Source organism: Centruroides sculpturatus, unplaced genomic scaffold, assembly GCF_000671375.1.
Source record: "Centruroides sculpturatus isolate CEXI.00-Female unplaced genomic scaffold, Cexi_2.0 scaffold624, whole genome shotgun sequence".
Taxonomy (NCBI): Eukaryota; Metazoa; Arthropoda; class Arachnida; order Scorpiones; family Buthidae; genus Centruroides; species Centruroides sculpturatus.
The window spans coordinates 98,263-114,557 of NW_019384988.1; the positions used below are offsets into that span (position 1 = coordinate 98,263).

General features: G+C 29.6%; 1 protein-coding gene across 4 annotated transcripts in view; it reads right to left on the bottom strand.

Moving 5' to 3' along the window:
* Nucleotides 1–596: 596 nt before the first annotated feature.
* Nucleotides 597–16,295, bottom strand: part of LOC111632953 (prominin-1-like) — a 60,265-nt gene continuing 44,566 nt past the window's right edge. For 2 of the 4 annotated variants that reach the window (XM_023377474.1, XM_023377475.1), the window contains exons 2-5: nt 15,976–16,224; nt 3,625–3,686; nt 2,683–2,891; nt 597–1,846 (exon numbers count right to left, since the gene is read on the bottom strand). In XM_023377474.1, the coding sequence (XP_023233242.1) occupies nt 1,645–1,846; nt 2,683–2,891; nt 3,625–3,686; nt 15,976–16,213 (711 nt within the window). In that variant the 5' untranslated portion in view covers nt 16,214–16,224 and the 3' untranslated portion in view covers nt 597–1,644. The remainder of the gene's footprint in view (nt 1,847–2,682; nt 2,892–3,624; nt 3,687–15,975; nt 16,225–16,295) is intronic. The other 2 variants (XM_023377473.1, XM_023377472.1) reach the window with 1 other exon arrangement.

Here is a 16,295-nt window from a genome sequence, read left to right on the forward strand (position 1 = left end):
AAACAAAAACTTTTATCAAAAACATTTTTTCAAAAGATACACTTATCAGAAGTCATGACATTTGAAGTTTTATGTAGCTGCCAGGCTGTGCATGTTTGAATCTGTGGATATTTGTGAAATCCATTGAAAATGAAGAAAAAAATGCTTTAAAAATGAGGAAACTATTATTATTTGGAGGAAACATTCTTTTTCTTCAAATAATAAAATGATATAAATTGTGTGACACAGTATATTGAAGCCATCAAGCTTATGATAAAGAGAGAAGTTCAATAAACTATTAGTATTTAGTTTCACCCAGTGGTGTGCAGTGACATTTGATGATAGGGAAGCTGTGTTGGCCCTGGATAGAATCATTGGAAGCATATATTTTGGTGTGTAGCATCCACCAGCTAAACCATATGAGATTGGTGCTCTTTAAAGCACATGTGCGAATGTGTGTAATCTGACTGTTTTACACAATTCAGATATTTTCACCGTGGAAGATATCCCGTATTCGACAATACAGCACTTCCATTGGGAATATGCATATACGAATTTATATTCGAATATACAATACCAATCTTATCATTTTTTTCACATGTATTATTTCTAATAAGATACATAATGTGGTTATAATAAAATATTAATTTTAAGTAATTCAAAGTATGTTAAAATATGAAAATAATCACACAAGGGAAGTGGCACGCCACTGGTTTCACCAAATAATAATAGTTTCTTGATTTTTTAAAGCATTTTTTCCTTTATTCAATGGACTTCACAAATATCCAGATTCACACATGCATGGTCATAACTGCATAAAACTTCAATGTTTATAACTTCTGATAAGTGCATTCTTTGAAAAAATGTTTTAGATAATAATTTTGGTAATTTGCAGTTTTTAAGGTCTCTGTTACAATCTGAAATTGAAGCTCCTGCTTTATTATAACAATTACATTTGCAAGAACCTGTATCTACTAGGAACTATACTAGATTTAAAATTCCTTTGTATAAATCTAATATTGCTCAGAATATATCAGTTCATAAACTGGCAACACTTTATAATCACTTTGGATGGCAACTAGATTTGTTTAGTTCTAAGCAACAGTTTTGATAGTCACTGGTCAAGGTATTTGATATTGAACATTATAATTAATGTGGAAATTGTTCTTATATATTCAATATATTTTAAATTTTTCAATTCTTATGTTTTGTTGTGTATTAAACTCAATTCAAATGTTTTGTATGTAAGTATTTAATTGTTATGTTTTGTTTCATTTCAATTTTTATGTATTATTATTCATATTCTTTGTATGTTAAACAGACATGTAATTGGGGCTTCCTGTAAGTCAATCTGGTAAATAAAAAGAAAAAGTTTGTTTAAGGCAAAATAATCTGCTGGATTAAATCAGGCTATAATATGGCTATTATTTTGTTTATTTTTGATGCAGAATCATAATATGCAATAAAAAATGAAGGTTCCCATTTAAGAAAATGAAGTTGATCCTGTTTCATCAATAGCAGTGCCATGTATGGAGAATAGTGCCAGCTTGTGGCCCCCTTGGTAGAGTACAAATTTTATCTGAACATAGGATGCAGATTTTTTAAGAAATTTTCATATATTGATTAAAGTGGGAAAACCTGTATATATATTTTTATTCAGTTTATTTAAATGACATTATATTGTTCTTGACAAAAATTGTCTGACCCATTTATTCCATGACACACACACACAATGATTTTACTTACAATTTTTGTATTATAAAGCATTGATTGCATATCTTCAAACACAATATCAGTTTTTTTTTCTGAAGTGGAATAGTTTGTACTTAAAGAATTGTGTGTTACAAACATACAAATAACAGCAATTCTGAAATAGAAAACAATTTTAGATTTAATAATAATCTAATTAAAAATTTTACAACAGTTTCATAAAAACTTAAAGTCAATTATAAATTATAATTAAAACAATAATGATATAAATTAATACAGCTAACAATATTTAAACTTACTTATGCCTAATATAAACTCTAACTGGAATCTGTATTTGTAATGCATTGTAATGTCAGATATGATCACAATACAAGATAGCAAAATTGAAATACGGTTACTGTTCCTAATGATGTTTTCATGAATTAAAAGAAAATGTACCATGAACTTTAATTTTGCCATTTAGTAAAACATACCAGCATCATTTTCATATTTAAAAATGAGTACTAAATTTAGTAATTTTCATAATATTCTGTAATTAAACTCCAAATTAGTATAAAAAACATTTATGTTTGTGTGAGAAAAGGCTTCATTCTAGCCTGTGCCTAAGGTGGCAAAAAGGTTAAATGAAGTCCTGCACAAAGATGAATATCAGTTAATTATTTTGAATCAACTTATGAAGTTAAAAATACAGCACAACAAATTTTTTAATTGTAAAGATATTTTCAAATGTTTTTGACAAAATACCTTTCTAATCATCTTTATTTACTAGGAAGTAAATAGATTTTTAATTTAAAAAAATGTTGTTGTATACAGGTATAATATTTTTTAACACTATAAACCAATTCAAGATAATCAATTGAGAAGTTTTTTTTATCTTTGTTTAGTCTCTTTCTGAAAGAATTTTTTAATATTTTTTATCATCTGCCTCATCATCTGAAAAATATACTGTATATAACATCAGTTACTGATTACAATATAAGAAATAATACTTACAATAATAAAACTATTAATATTAATAGGAAAAGTATTAAAATCTTCCTCCATAGTGACGTTGTTCTTGTTTGATCCTGAACTCTTTTACCACCACAATTGTTACAACAACAACGACAGCAGAAAACTATCAATCCAGTTATCCACATTACAACAATATATAATAATCCAATTACAACACAAGCAATAAGTGCATAGTGAAGTTTTAGTAACTGAAATAGATAGTAATCAATGAGATTTTTTTAAATTGAAAATTTTAAACTACACTATTTCCTAAAATAAACATTCGCGTAATATTCTTGTAACAATTGCCCATCTAACTGCACCCGTTAGCCTAAATATCTTTTATAATTCGTGGTGTTCAATATTATCAAATAAGCAACTACTGTTACGGTATTTTCCAATATCAAAATTGAAAAAAAATGCAGCAGCGAGTTGTTTCACTTTCCCGGAAACATTTAAAACTGCGTGTGGCGCCATCTGTTACGATATTTTATTTTAAAATTTTTTTAATTATTATAAAATGACAAAAAGCTTAATTTTGAAGATAGGGAATTTTGAGGGAATTTACTCGTTTTAGCATTTACAATTTTTTAAAATAAAAATCCGTCCCTACCCTCAAAGTTAAGCTTTTTGTCATTTTATAATAATTAAAAATTTTTAAAAATAAAATATCGTAACAGATGGCACCACATGCAGTTTTAAATGTTGCCGGTAAAGTGAAACAACTCGTTGCTGGATTTTTATACATTTGCCACGATATTCCGATTTAGCTAGTTTTGTGTCTATTGGAATCATGTTTTCCTCCCCTCTTTTAATGTCAATGTTTTTTACTCCCATAAATGTCCACCAAAAATGAAAAAAAAAAACATCGACTACTCGTCTAGTGGATAATTATTACAAGAAATATACTAATTTAAGAATATATTTTTTCAAGAATTTTACCTCATATATTGATTGAGGAACAACTAATGTTTTCGGACGAAGATAATATGACATTATTAAATCTATAAAAAAAAAAACCAAAATGTTAAAATTATTATTTGTCATTTTAACATTATAAATGTTATTACCATAATATTGTAATTAATACATTAAAATTACATTTATATATAATTTAAATCCAGAATTTTTCTATTTGAACAAAATTTGTTATAAGAATTTATATAGTGCATTTAGTAAGATATATAGTTATCTCCATAGAAAATAATTCATTAATGTAATAAAATATAAGAATTTTAGTATAGACAACAAATAAAAAATATATTCAAAACAATCAGCTGCATATATAATTATAATTACACGAAAATATTATTATTATTATAAATTTACTGAGAATAAGTTCATGCATAATTGTTTTATTTTCTGTAGAAAAATTTAAGAAGACATATACTATACATCATTACATATTATATGTATATACAGTATAATAAATTACTAAAAATTTATAATAATTTTTTTTAAATATTTATAACTGAAAACTACTTTTAATGGAATATAATTTACAAAAAGTAAGTTCCTGTATATGTAAAGAGAATATACAGTAATTCTGTAAACAATGCTCTAATAAAGCAGTCTTTTCATAGTTATTTTCTGAAGGTGTTATTTTCGATTATTCATAGTTTTTAAAAATCATTAAATATGTATAAAACTCAACTTGAATAATTTTTTGCATATTAGTTATTCGATTATATTAAATTATTCAAGAATTAGTGTAAATGCCCATATATCTTAAGAATAATAATTAATTTAAAAATTTCTATATAATTTATTAAATAAAAATGCTATCCAAAATAAAATTCAAAAGGAAAAATAGACGTTTCCAGCAATGGCGTAACAAACATAACTGGCGCTCGGGACACGACACTTTTTAGTGCCCCCTCCCCAAATCTTGTTTGTCTTGGAGACCATTTGGCGCCCGGGGCATGATAGACCCCGTGCCCCCCTTCTCTAGGCTAGTGGTTTTGAGCTAAAAAATAATAATGTCGTATTATAATAAAGGAAAAGTAAACAGAAAAACGTCACAACTGATTAAAATAAATCATTTTGCAGTGCAATATGTTACAAAATAACACGAAGAAGAAAATCGAATTTGCATAATAAATGTTCATATGGCGAAAAATGATCGAGATAAATTAAGCATAACACAAAAAAGAAACATAGTCTACTAAATTTCTGAGGGAAAATATTTCTTTTTCAAAGTTATGAGAATGAAACAATGTGAAGAATTTTAGAAAAACAGTTTTTTATTATAGTCAAATCCCGTTTATCCTACTAGATAAAACGGGACTGGACTCAATCCGAATTAACAAAAATCTGAAAATCAAAACCGAAATTAGTGGAGTATTGAAACGAAAATCTGAAATTCTACACTGAAAATACTTTTTAATGATTGAAAATAAATGCTTTACTGATTCTAAAACGATAGAAATATTTATTTAAATAAGAACATAAAAATTTCGCTACATATAAACATTATGTATTTTTATCCTTGCGTAAGTATGACCTCTTTAAATAAAAATAATCGAAGGAGCGAGATGAACACAGATTAATATCACGAATAATGTTATAACGATAGTTAGTAAATAGTTGTCATTTTTAAATTTTAAATTTTACACATTTTGCCGTGTTTGTGAGATCCAAACACGGCAAAATGTGTAAAATTTTAAAAAGACAACTGTTCCATCCAATTCGGATGAAAGAGGTTTGATTGTTTCTACTCGTATTATGTCAGTAGAACTAAAAGTGTGAACATATTGAATTTGTTCGATCCTTTTTGAGAATGTTCATTTAACAAGTATAGTAACACGGAAGATTCGGGGAAGATCAAATTAAGAATTACAAAAGGAAAATTAGAAGTAATTGCAAAATATGGTGAAGACGTGTCAATTTAAGGCAAATCAAAGAATGTTATTGCACGGAATTCGAAAATTTCCGGACGAACCCCAGGAATTTTTCGGAGAGGTGGTTGTCCCGGATACATTGGGCCACGTCCCTCCCCACCCGGTCGCCGGATTGTGGACAGGGCCAAACCCACGGTGGGATTGATTAAACGGATCCTCTCAGTGTTTGCGAGCAGAAAGTGTTTTAAAAAAGGTGCGTATCATCGATACTTTAAACGCGACACGTCTAATTCATATTTCAGGCATTTTTATCTGCGTAGGTATGGGCATAAATTGCAATTTTAAACGCACGTAAATCCGACCCTTACAAATAAGTAAAGCAAAGTCGCCAACTACGAATGCAGAATTAACACTTTCCAGTGAACAAAACATTTTCATCTTTATTGGCAATCGACTTCATATATGAGAATGGAGTCGATTGCCAATAGAGACGAAAATATAACGAAACGGATAGAATTAGTCATTATAAAATAAATTATAAAGCATACTCGGACGAAAATTAAATTATTCTTTAAAGTATAATAAATAACATCTCGCAAATGAGCAAAATAACAAAAGAAAAAACTTTATTTTAAATATTTACCGTCACTAAAATGTTAATCTAAAATTCTTATTTAATTAATTAACTATCCATTTCTGTTCTNCTCCGGTAGCCTCTCCTGAATCTGACTCTGATTAAAAAACAATAAAAAGCTGCTGCAATGTGTAAAAAGTCTGTATCTGTATGAATGTGTGAAAAAAGTGTTCCTCCACCTCCTCACAACATATGACTATCCGGCATAATTGGTGACTGCTCCATTTTCAATTTTTTATGGTACGATTATTTTATGCTGCGAAACGAATTATATGTTTTAACATGTATTTCTATGGGAAAATGCGTTTCTTGTAACAAACTTTTCACTTAACGGACGTGCACATAAAACGGATTAAGTACGTTATACGAGGCACCACCGTAAATATAATTTTTATGGCCATTAAATAATAAATGGTTTCTGGTATGTCCACTGCTCATTTAAACTCAATGGTTTGTGCAATATCTGCTATTGGTCTAGATTTGACCAATCCTGTCATTACATGAGTCGACGATGACATTTTACCGTATTTTACGAGTTTCTTTTAGCGTGTTTATATTATTTACAATTTTTTTGCATTATATAGGAATCTGCATTATATGAACCAGTTTTATAGCGGGGTCTACTGTATTCCCATACAAATGAATAAATGCATTTTTATTGTGTTTGTTGTTTTGCAGTGCTATTTAACAATTTAACTATTTAACTATGCTCTATAAGAATTTTGGAACTCAAAGTTTTCTTTGCAAAATCATTTTTGTGTCCTTTAAATGTGTACAAAAATTTTGGTGTCAGTTGGTTTATTGGTTGGTGCAACAGAGCCCTATGAATAGAACAACTTTATTTGTGACGTAGTAAACACTAGTATTGTGTTTTATTCCAAAGACACATGGCAAAACACAATACTTGCCTTGTGTCTTTGTCATGTGTAATTTGCCATGTGTCTTTGGAATAAAACACAATACTAGTGTTTACTATGCCACAAATGTAAAACAGGACACGGTTTCAAAAAGAAAATCAACAAAAGAACAGCTTTAATTATGATCACCCAATACACACACACACACATATGCACAGGTTGCCCTTTCTAATCAACACATGAAAATATCTCAATCTTCATCACACAAAAAAAATGTTTAGACAAAATTCGTACTGTATTAATGGGACCACAAGATGACACTATTAGTTTCCTCATAAAGTGTACTGTATTGGTGAAAACAGGGTGAACTCCATTTCTTATAGTATATTATGATTCTACATCAGAAACAAAAACTTTTATCAAAAACATTTTTTCAAAAGATACACTTATCAGAAGTCATGACATTTGAAGTTTTATGTAGCTGCCAGGCTGTGCATGTTTGAATCTGTGGATATTTGTGAAATCCATTGAAAATGAAGAAAAAAATGCTTTAAAAATGAGGAAACTATTATTATTTGGAGGAAACATTCTTTTTCTTCAAATAATAAAATGATATAAATTGTGTGACACAGTATATTGAAGCCATCAAGCTTATGATAAAGAGAGAAGTTCAATAAACTATTAGTATTTAGTTTCACCCAGTGGTGTGCAGTGACATTTGATGATAGGGAAGCTGTGTTGGCCCTGGATAGAATCATTGGAAGCATATATTTTGGTGTGTAGCATCCACCAGCTAAACCATATGAGATTGGTGCTCTTTAAAGCACATGTGCGAATGTGTGTAATCTGACTGTTTTACACAATTCAGATATTTTCACCGTGGAAGATATCCCGTATTCGACAATACAGCACTTCCATTGGGAATATGCATATACGAATTTATATTCGAATATACAATACCAATCTTATCATTTTTTTCACATGTATTATTTCTAATAAGATACATAATGTGGTTATAATAAAATATTAATTTTAAGTAATTCAAAGTATGTTAAAATATGAAAATAATCACACAAGGGAAGTGGCACGCCACTGGTTTCACCAAATAATAATAGTTTCTTGATTTTTTAAAGCATTTTTTCCTTTATTCAATGGACTTCACAAATATCCAGATTCACACATGCATGGTCATAACTGCATAAAACTTCAATGTTTATAACTTCTGATAAGTGCATTCTTTGAAAAAATGTTTTAGATAATAATTTTGGTAATTTGCAGTTTTTAAGGTCTCTGTTACAATCTGAAATTGAAGCTCCTGCTTTATTATAACAATTACATTTGCAAGAACCTGTATCTACTAGGAACTATACTAGATTTAAAATTCCTTTGTATAAATCTAATATTGCTCAGAATATATCAGTTCATAAACTGGCAACACTTTATAATCACTTTGGATGGCAACTAGATTTGTTTAGTTCTAAGCAACAGTTTTGATAGTCACTGGTCAAGGTATTTGATATTGAACATTATAATTAATGTGGAAATTGTTCTTATATATTCAATATATTTTAAATTTTTCAATTCTTATGTTTTGTTGTGTATTAAACTCAATTCAAATGTTTTGTATGTAAGTATTTAATTGTTATGTTTTGTTTCATTTCAATTTTTATGTATTATTATTCATATTCTTTGTATGTTAAACAGACATGTAATTGGGGCTTCCTGTAAGTCAATCTGGTAAATAAAAAGAAAAAGTTTGTTTAAGGCAAATAATCTGCTGGATTAAATCAGGCTATAATATGGCTATTATTTTGTTTATTTTTGATGCAGAATCATAATATGCAATAAAAAATGAAGGTTCCCATTTAAGAAAATGAAGTTGATCCTGTTTCATCAATAGCAGTGCCATGTATGGAGAATAGTGCCAGCTTGTGGCCCCCTTGGTAGAGTACAAATTTTATCTGAACATAGGATGCAGATTTTTTAAGAAATTTTCATATATTGATTAAAGTGGGAAAACCTGTATATATATTTTTATTCAGTTTATTTAAATGACATTATATTGTTCTTGACAAAAATTGTCTGACCCATTTATTCCATGACACACACACACAATGATTTTACTTACAATTTTTGTATTATAAAGCATTGATTGCATATCTTCAAACACAATATCAGTTTTTTTTTCTGAAGTGGAATAGTTTGTACTTAAAGAATTGTGTGTTACAAACATACAAATAACAGCAATTCTGAAATAGAAAACAATTTTAGATTTAATAATAATCTAATTAAAAATTTTACAACAGTTTCATAAAAACTTAAAGTCAATTATAAATTATAATTAAAACAATAATGATATAAATTAATACAGCTAACAATATTTAAACTTACTTATGCCTAATATAAACTCTAACTGGAATCTGTATTTGTAATGCATTGTAATGTCAGATATGATCACAATACAAGATAGCAAAATTGAAATACGGTTACTGTTCCTAATGATGTTTTCATGAATTAAAAGAAAATGTACCATGAACTTTAATTTTGCCATTTAGTAAAACATACCAGCATCATTTTCATATTTAAAAATGAGTACTAAATTTAGTAATTTTCATAATATTCTGTAATTAAACTCCAAATTAGTATAAAAAACATTTATGTTTGTGTGAGAAAAGGCTTCATTCTAGCCTGTGCCTAAGGTGGCAAAAAGGTTAAATGAAGTCCTGCACAAAGATGAATATCAGTTAATTATTTTGAATCAACTTATGAAGTTAAAAATACAGCACAACAAATTTTTTAATTGTAAAGATATTTTCAAATGTTTTTGACAAAATACCTTTCTAATCATCTTTATTTACTAGGAAGTAAATAGATTTTTAATTTAAAAAAATGTTGTTGTATACAGGTATAATATTTTTTAACACTATAAACCAATTCAAGATAATCAATTGAGAAGTTTTTTTTATCTTTGTTTAGTCTCTTTCTGAAAGAATTTTTTAATATTTTTTATCATCTGCCTCATCATCTGAAAAATATACTGTATATAACATCAGTTACTGATTACAATATAAGAAATAATACTTACAATAATAAAACTATTAATATTAATAGGAAAAGTATTAAAATCTTCCTCCATAGTGACGTTGTTCTTGTTTGATCCTGAACTCTTTTACCACCACAATTGTTACAACAACAACGACAGCAGAAAACTATCAATCCAGTTATCCACATTACAACAATATATAATAATCCAATTACAACACAAGCAATAAGTGCATAGTGAAGTTTTAGTAACTGAAATAGATAGTAATCAATGAGATTTTTTTAAATTGAAAATTTTAAACTACACTATTTCCTAAAATAAACATTCGCGTAATATTCTTGTAACAATTGCCCATCTAACTGCACCCGTTAGCCTAAATATCTTTTATAATTCGTGGTGTTCAATATTATCAAATAAGCAACTACTGTTACGGTATTTTCCAATATCAAAATTGAAAAAAAAAAAAATGCAGCAACCAGTTGTTTCACTTTCCCGGAAACATTTAAAACTGCGTGTGGCGCCATCTGTTACGATATTTTATTTTAAAATTTTTTTAATTATTATAAAATGACAAAAAGCTTAATTTTGAAGATAGGGACTTTTGANAAATTTACAATAATATTTTGTATTAAGATTTTAAAAAGCAAAAATGGTCAATATTCCGATCACTCAATCTGATTCTTATTTTAGTAATGAAAAGTCCTACCGAGAATGCCCTTTTCGATTCAATTGATGTGAGTGGAATCGTGTTTAAAGCATTTAAGAGAAGACAGATATGTGTTTTTTCACCCGTAGCCTGGAAGATTTCTGGTTCGTTTTCGAGATTGTAGTACTTCTTTCGCTCTCTAGTATTCTTGATTTGTCTACCTTGGCTGCTTTAATAGCGGCATCAAGCTTAGAGCTCGATAATTCGGCAATTCATTTGGCTTTAATAATCAGGTTTATGAAGAAAAACTTCATACTTGCAGACTTCTTACTCGTTTGTATACTTGTCCAATACTGGACATAGTTAAAACTTAAGAAGAACAATTATTCCAGATATTACAGATTCCGAAAAGTTTCGAATTTTCAGAGTCCTGCCACAAATAAGCTACATATTGATTATTGACCATTTGTGACATGCCATAACGAGCAAAAATTTTAAAAAAACTAATAAGTAGGTTTAAAATTAATAAATACAAATGTATTCTGACAGTTTGAGTTAATTATACTTTCTATTTACAAAATTACCTCAACCTTAACACAAAATAAGAAAAAAGTGAACTTTTTAAGAAATTTGCGGGATTTCCCGNCTCGGACGAAAATTAAATTATTCTTTAAAGTATAATAAATAACATCTCGCAAATGAGCAAAATAACAAAAGAAAAAACTTTATTTTAAATATTTACCGTCACTAAAATGTTAATCTAAAATTCTTATTTAATTAATTAACTATCCATTTCTGTTCTCATGATAGAAATCCTTTATAAAAGTGAATTTTAAAAATTTAACGATTGTCAATTGTAGACAAAAACAAAATTAATTTCCTTTTAATTTTTAAATTTTTGTATTCGTGTCGGATATATTTTAAATCAACCGGAGCAACAAACGATCGGAATAAATTGGATAGCCTACTCAACTTTGTATATAACAAGCCGGGAGGCTTGTTATATACAAAAATGAGAATTACACGGTGACTATTATATTCAAATGATACTTTATATCGTCGTATGTTTTAGTATTGACGAAATTCTTCCGTGCATAAATTTAACATTTAATTCGATGTCAGGTTTCTGAATAAAGAGCCCGAAACACTTTTTCTGATGCGTACAAGTATACAGGTTAATATCGATAATTCCCATGGCTACCTCACATTTTTGGTTATTTGATATAAAATAAAATTCAGTAAAATCTTTGTTTAACGAATCCGATTCGTACGCTTTCGTATGTAAAAATTTAACAACCTATTCAAATGAGTTTTTTTTTTAATTTTTAAAATGAGTTTTAATGTAAGTACGTACTGTACATGATCGAAATTTTTTTTTTCAAATGCAAGAGTCACCGCTCATAAAGTGTATTTTGCAAAAATCTTGATTTATTTATTTAGATTTACATCGTATACTCGTTTATTACAGTGCCAGAACTAAGGCGAGTACGTAAGCAATAAGAAATAGAAAACTTTTTTGTCAAATTAAACTTCTCCTATATACTTCATTTTAATTACGCAAACGTACGGTAAGTAGAAACAGATTAAATTAATATTTCAATTTTTTAACATGGGAATTGAGAAAATCTACTTCGTTAATCTAATGGACACTCCCGGTTCGAATTAGTGCGTTAAAATCGAGATTTTTACTTTAATAGAAAAAAAAAATGTCATCGTATTAATTTATTAATAATTTTGTCTACGAAATGCCATTCGGCTTCGGGCATTAAACGAATTTACGAAAATCATCGGAGATTACTCTCGAACACGTGCATCGCTATTTCCGGTGATCAGTCGAGTTTTGAGCTACCTTAGAAAAGCGTACACTCAAACACTACGCCGACAAAGCCAACGATTAAGTGTACCGTAGCTACGACGAAAACTTAGACTTGTCTTAGAAGATTAATATTTCGCTTGTTACGGACTAATTTCCTGGCAAATAAAAGCCAGATTTACGCTACAGAATTTCTATAAGTATTTTAATATTGAAAAACGGGTTAAAGTTTATACAGGTAATCCTACAACTTACTTATACGTCATACTTCCGCTCTACCTACGAGATCTTGTTGGACAATGATATGGCATGTTTTAAATTTGCATATTGAAGCTCCTATTGTAGGCAGTTTGTCACTGCGTATGCGTGGCAAACACAGTGACAATTCAATTGCGTTTTTTAATTTAATTTTTTACATGCGTTCGTACGTGCGAGTTTAATTTTTCTATTAGTGAGATTTTCAAAAGAATAACAATTATGAATATTTGTTGGTGTTCGTGCAAGACTGTGCATGTTGTGATGTTGTAAGGAGAATACAAAGAGGTATGTTTGGATGAGAGGATTTCTTCCCATGTTAAATTCGCTGTGAAAATGGGTCGGTAATTTATAAAAGGAAGTTCGAGAAAAAGTAAGAAAATGAAGAAACCGTTGGGTTGTGGGAGGTGTATGTAGAGAGGACGGTGCATGTTTTGTCACTGACGTTAACGATAAGTCCGAAGAGAGATTAAATTGGATTGTATATATGTTTGTTCATCCTGGGACGATGGTTTACATGGGTGAGTGGAAAGATATTTACATATAGACGATTTGCAGGGTCACGAAATTGGCAGTAAAACAGTCAAACACGCCGAGCATTTTGTTGATCCCGAAACTGGAGTTCGTACTCAAAGGATAGAGCGTTTGTGGTCGTACCTAAAGTAACAAAAAATTCCCGAGCATTTTGTTGAACTGTCAGATTCATATTTATATTATTTTATGTACAAGAAGATGAAATGGTCGGCAATTAGTCCAGGCGAAAGGGTTGACAATATATTAAAGCATATAATGCGTATCCTGGTTATGGAAGGCGACTAAGATCATCTAGAGGCACTTCTGCATTTTTTAACGGAACGACGAACGGTTGAGAGCCATGCAGTAAGTGTATTTTGAGTGTTTTGTTTTAATCGTAGTTTATTTTATTTCCATTAACTTTTTAATTAATCATAGTTTAATTACGTGTAAACTTAGGCGCGTTTGTTCATTTTAAGAAAATGTGTTGTATGCACGATTATGGCTTCACGCAATGGCGGAGAGAGCCACTAGGGATAGTCTCGATCGTGCGCGTTACGTTCCACTCTCCCAGATCTCGTACGTAAACCGGAAGTTACTCGTGACATAGGAGAGGTTGTAGGATTGTAAACTTTAACCGAAAAAGTATAATGAATTTAATTTGTTTTCATTAATGTCAACATTTTAAAAATTTCCAATGCTTGCGCTTCTCAGAATTTTCTTGCCCATTAGTTAAAACGAGGCATCAGTATATATTCTCATTCCGAATTTCTCATTTTTGGAGTCGGCTCGATCGGCGAAAGTGTCACCAATGAAGCAAAGACAGACGAAACGTGCGGAAAACTATCTACCCTCGATTTTAATTTTAGGGACTGAAAAAATCGATATTTGAAGGATAGCTTTGCTGCAAAACATTCGTACAGATTTCTCCACAATCAATCTTATAATATAATCGAGATTGGTTGTTGATGATAAACGCAAAGCCCAAACAGTTAGGAGTTGAAATTTGGTACATAGTTAGGGCATGTCATGAGAACGTACACGAAGAAGGGATATTTGGAAATTCCCCCCGCGTGGGAGAGGGTTAAGGAAGAAGTCAGCTTCTGCCATACTGTTTTAGATGTGGTCTTTTTTGCGCAAAATCAAACAAATGTTTAGATCCATCTAAAAATTCTCTAACTAGCCATGGAAGAGGGAAAACCTAATTCTTGCACCCGGTGAAAACGGGTAGATCGGCTACGTAATATAACCTTTGTAGTTATATAAATCAAATTCTATAATATAATACAATAGGAGGGCTAGAAGTACGAAATTACTGAATCTTAATGTATGTTCTTATTTTTTGCCCGGGCAACGTTGGGATTACCTGCTAGTTAAAAATATTTTTGTCTTCTCCGAGACATGTTTTAGAGAAATTTAATAAAATTAGTTTATAAGTTCAAAGAGTTGATCAATTTGTATAAGGATTCTTACTAGGTTCGTGGGTTTATTATCGGTTTTACGTAATGTTTATTTTTTTACACTGATGACCGGTGTATAATAATAAACTATTTCTTCTCGTTCGTATTTTATTTCCATAAAAAATCTTATTCGTTTTAAATACTTATATTTGTTTTTGATGTTTTTTTATGACAGAAAATACGCGGGCTTTTACGCTGGTAACGGTTTAGAAATAATAATCTTCGCGTAAAGTAACTTAGAACAGAAAAGACGAAGTGGCGCGTTTGTGGAGGATTGTGTGTGTAATTGGCAACATATGGAATGAAATAACCATTTACATAATAGGTCTATATACGGAGTTTTAAAGATTATTACCAGGAGGGATAAAAACAAAATTTTGTGTATCTTCGTAAGAGCCGGCATAGTGAACTGACAAAAAAATAATTCAAAGTAAAAGGTAGATGACACGTGATCTTTTAATCACTTAAAAATTTTGTGTGAGGTTGAAATTTGAATCCTTCTAATCTCCAAAATAAGCGTTTTAACTATCGTATTACTAAACGTTTGTTGTTTAATATGCGGTTTCTGACACGGATAAACAAATAGTTCGCTGGCTAAACTGTAAGAAATTAGCGTAAATACAGAGTTTATTTTTTCGTGTGTTTACGCTAATTTCGATGGCGGATAAACGAAGATGAAAGGAAATTAAGATAAATGATCCCACCGAAATATTGTTCGTTGGTGAAAAAATTAGAAAGGAATGTAACGAAGGAATGTCGAGCGGAAGAAATCTATTTCTGAAAATAGGAATGCTCCACTCGAAAGCAGCTTAGTTTTACTACTGTTTCACATATCCGTTTCTAATTTTATTTATAACTATTAGTTATTAATGATTTAGGACTTTTGTATAAAAGTTCTTAGTAGTAAAGTATAGGCTAATACTATTTGATTCGTTATGAAAACATTAATGAAACATTATTGAGAAAAATATTTAACATGTAATTTGATTATTCTGGTGTAAAAAGAAAAACCGTTAATTATATAACTTCTGCCATGATATATTTCTTAAATTATCTTTCACGCTTGGCTCTCCCCTTGGGCACCAAGAGGGCCTTTTTAATTGCAATATCTGTGCAATATCAGCATTACGAGTTTGAAATGTTCCGATTAATTACAGTTTAAATTAATATAAAAGTAATTTTTTTAAAACAGAGTAAGCAAATAAAACGTTTTAAATATAAACAATAATTACCAACAGTTTCGGCAGACTTGGAATGGATAGCAGAAATGAAACCATTCACCATTTTATACCATCCGACCATAGACTTTTGATCCAAGTGTTCGGCAGTAGTTTTATATTGGAATTTAGCACGAGGTAGTAAAAAATTGGAATCGCTACTTTCGGTTTCGAATTCATCGGTTGTTTGGATGCATTTTATATAAAATAGACTAACAATCAATAACACTGGCCAATAACCGGAAAACTTCATCTTTGGGAATCCTATTTGAAACAAAGAAAAATATCTTAAATAAATGTATTAAAAAAATCATTATAATAGTATATTATAATGA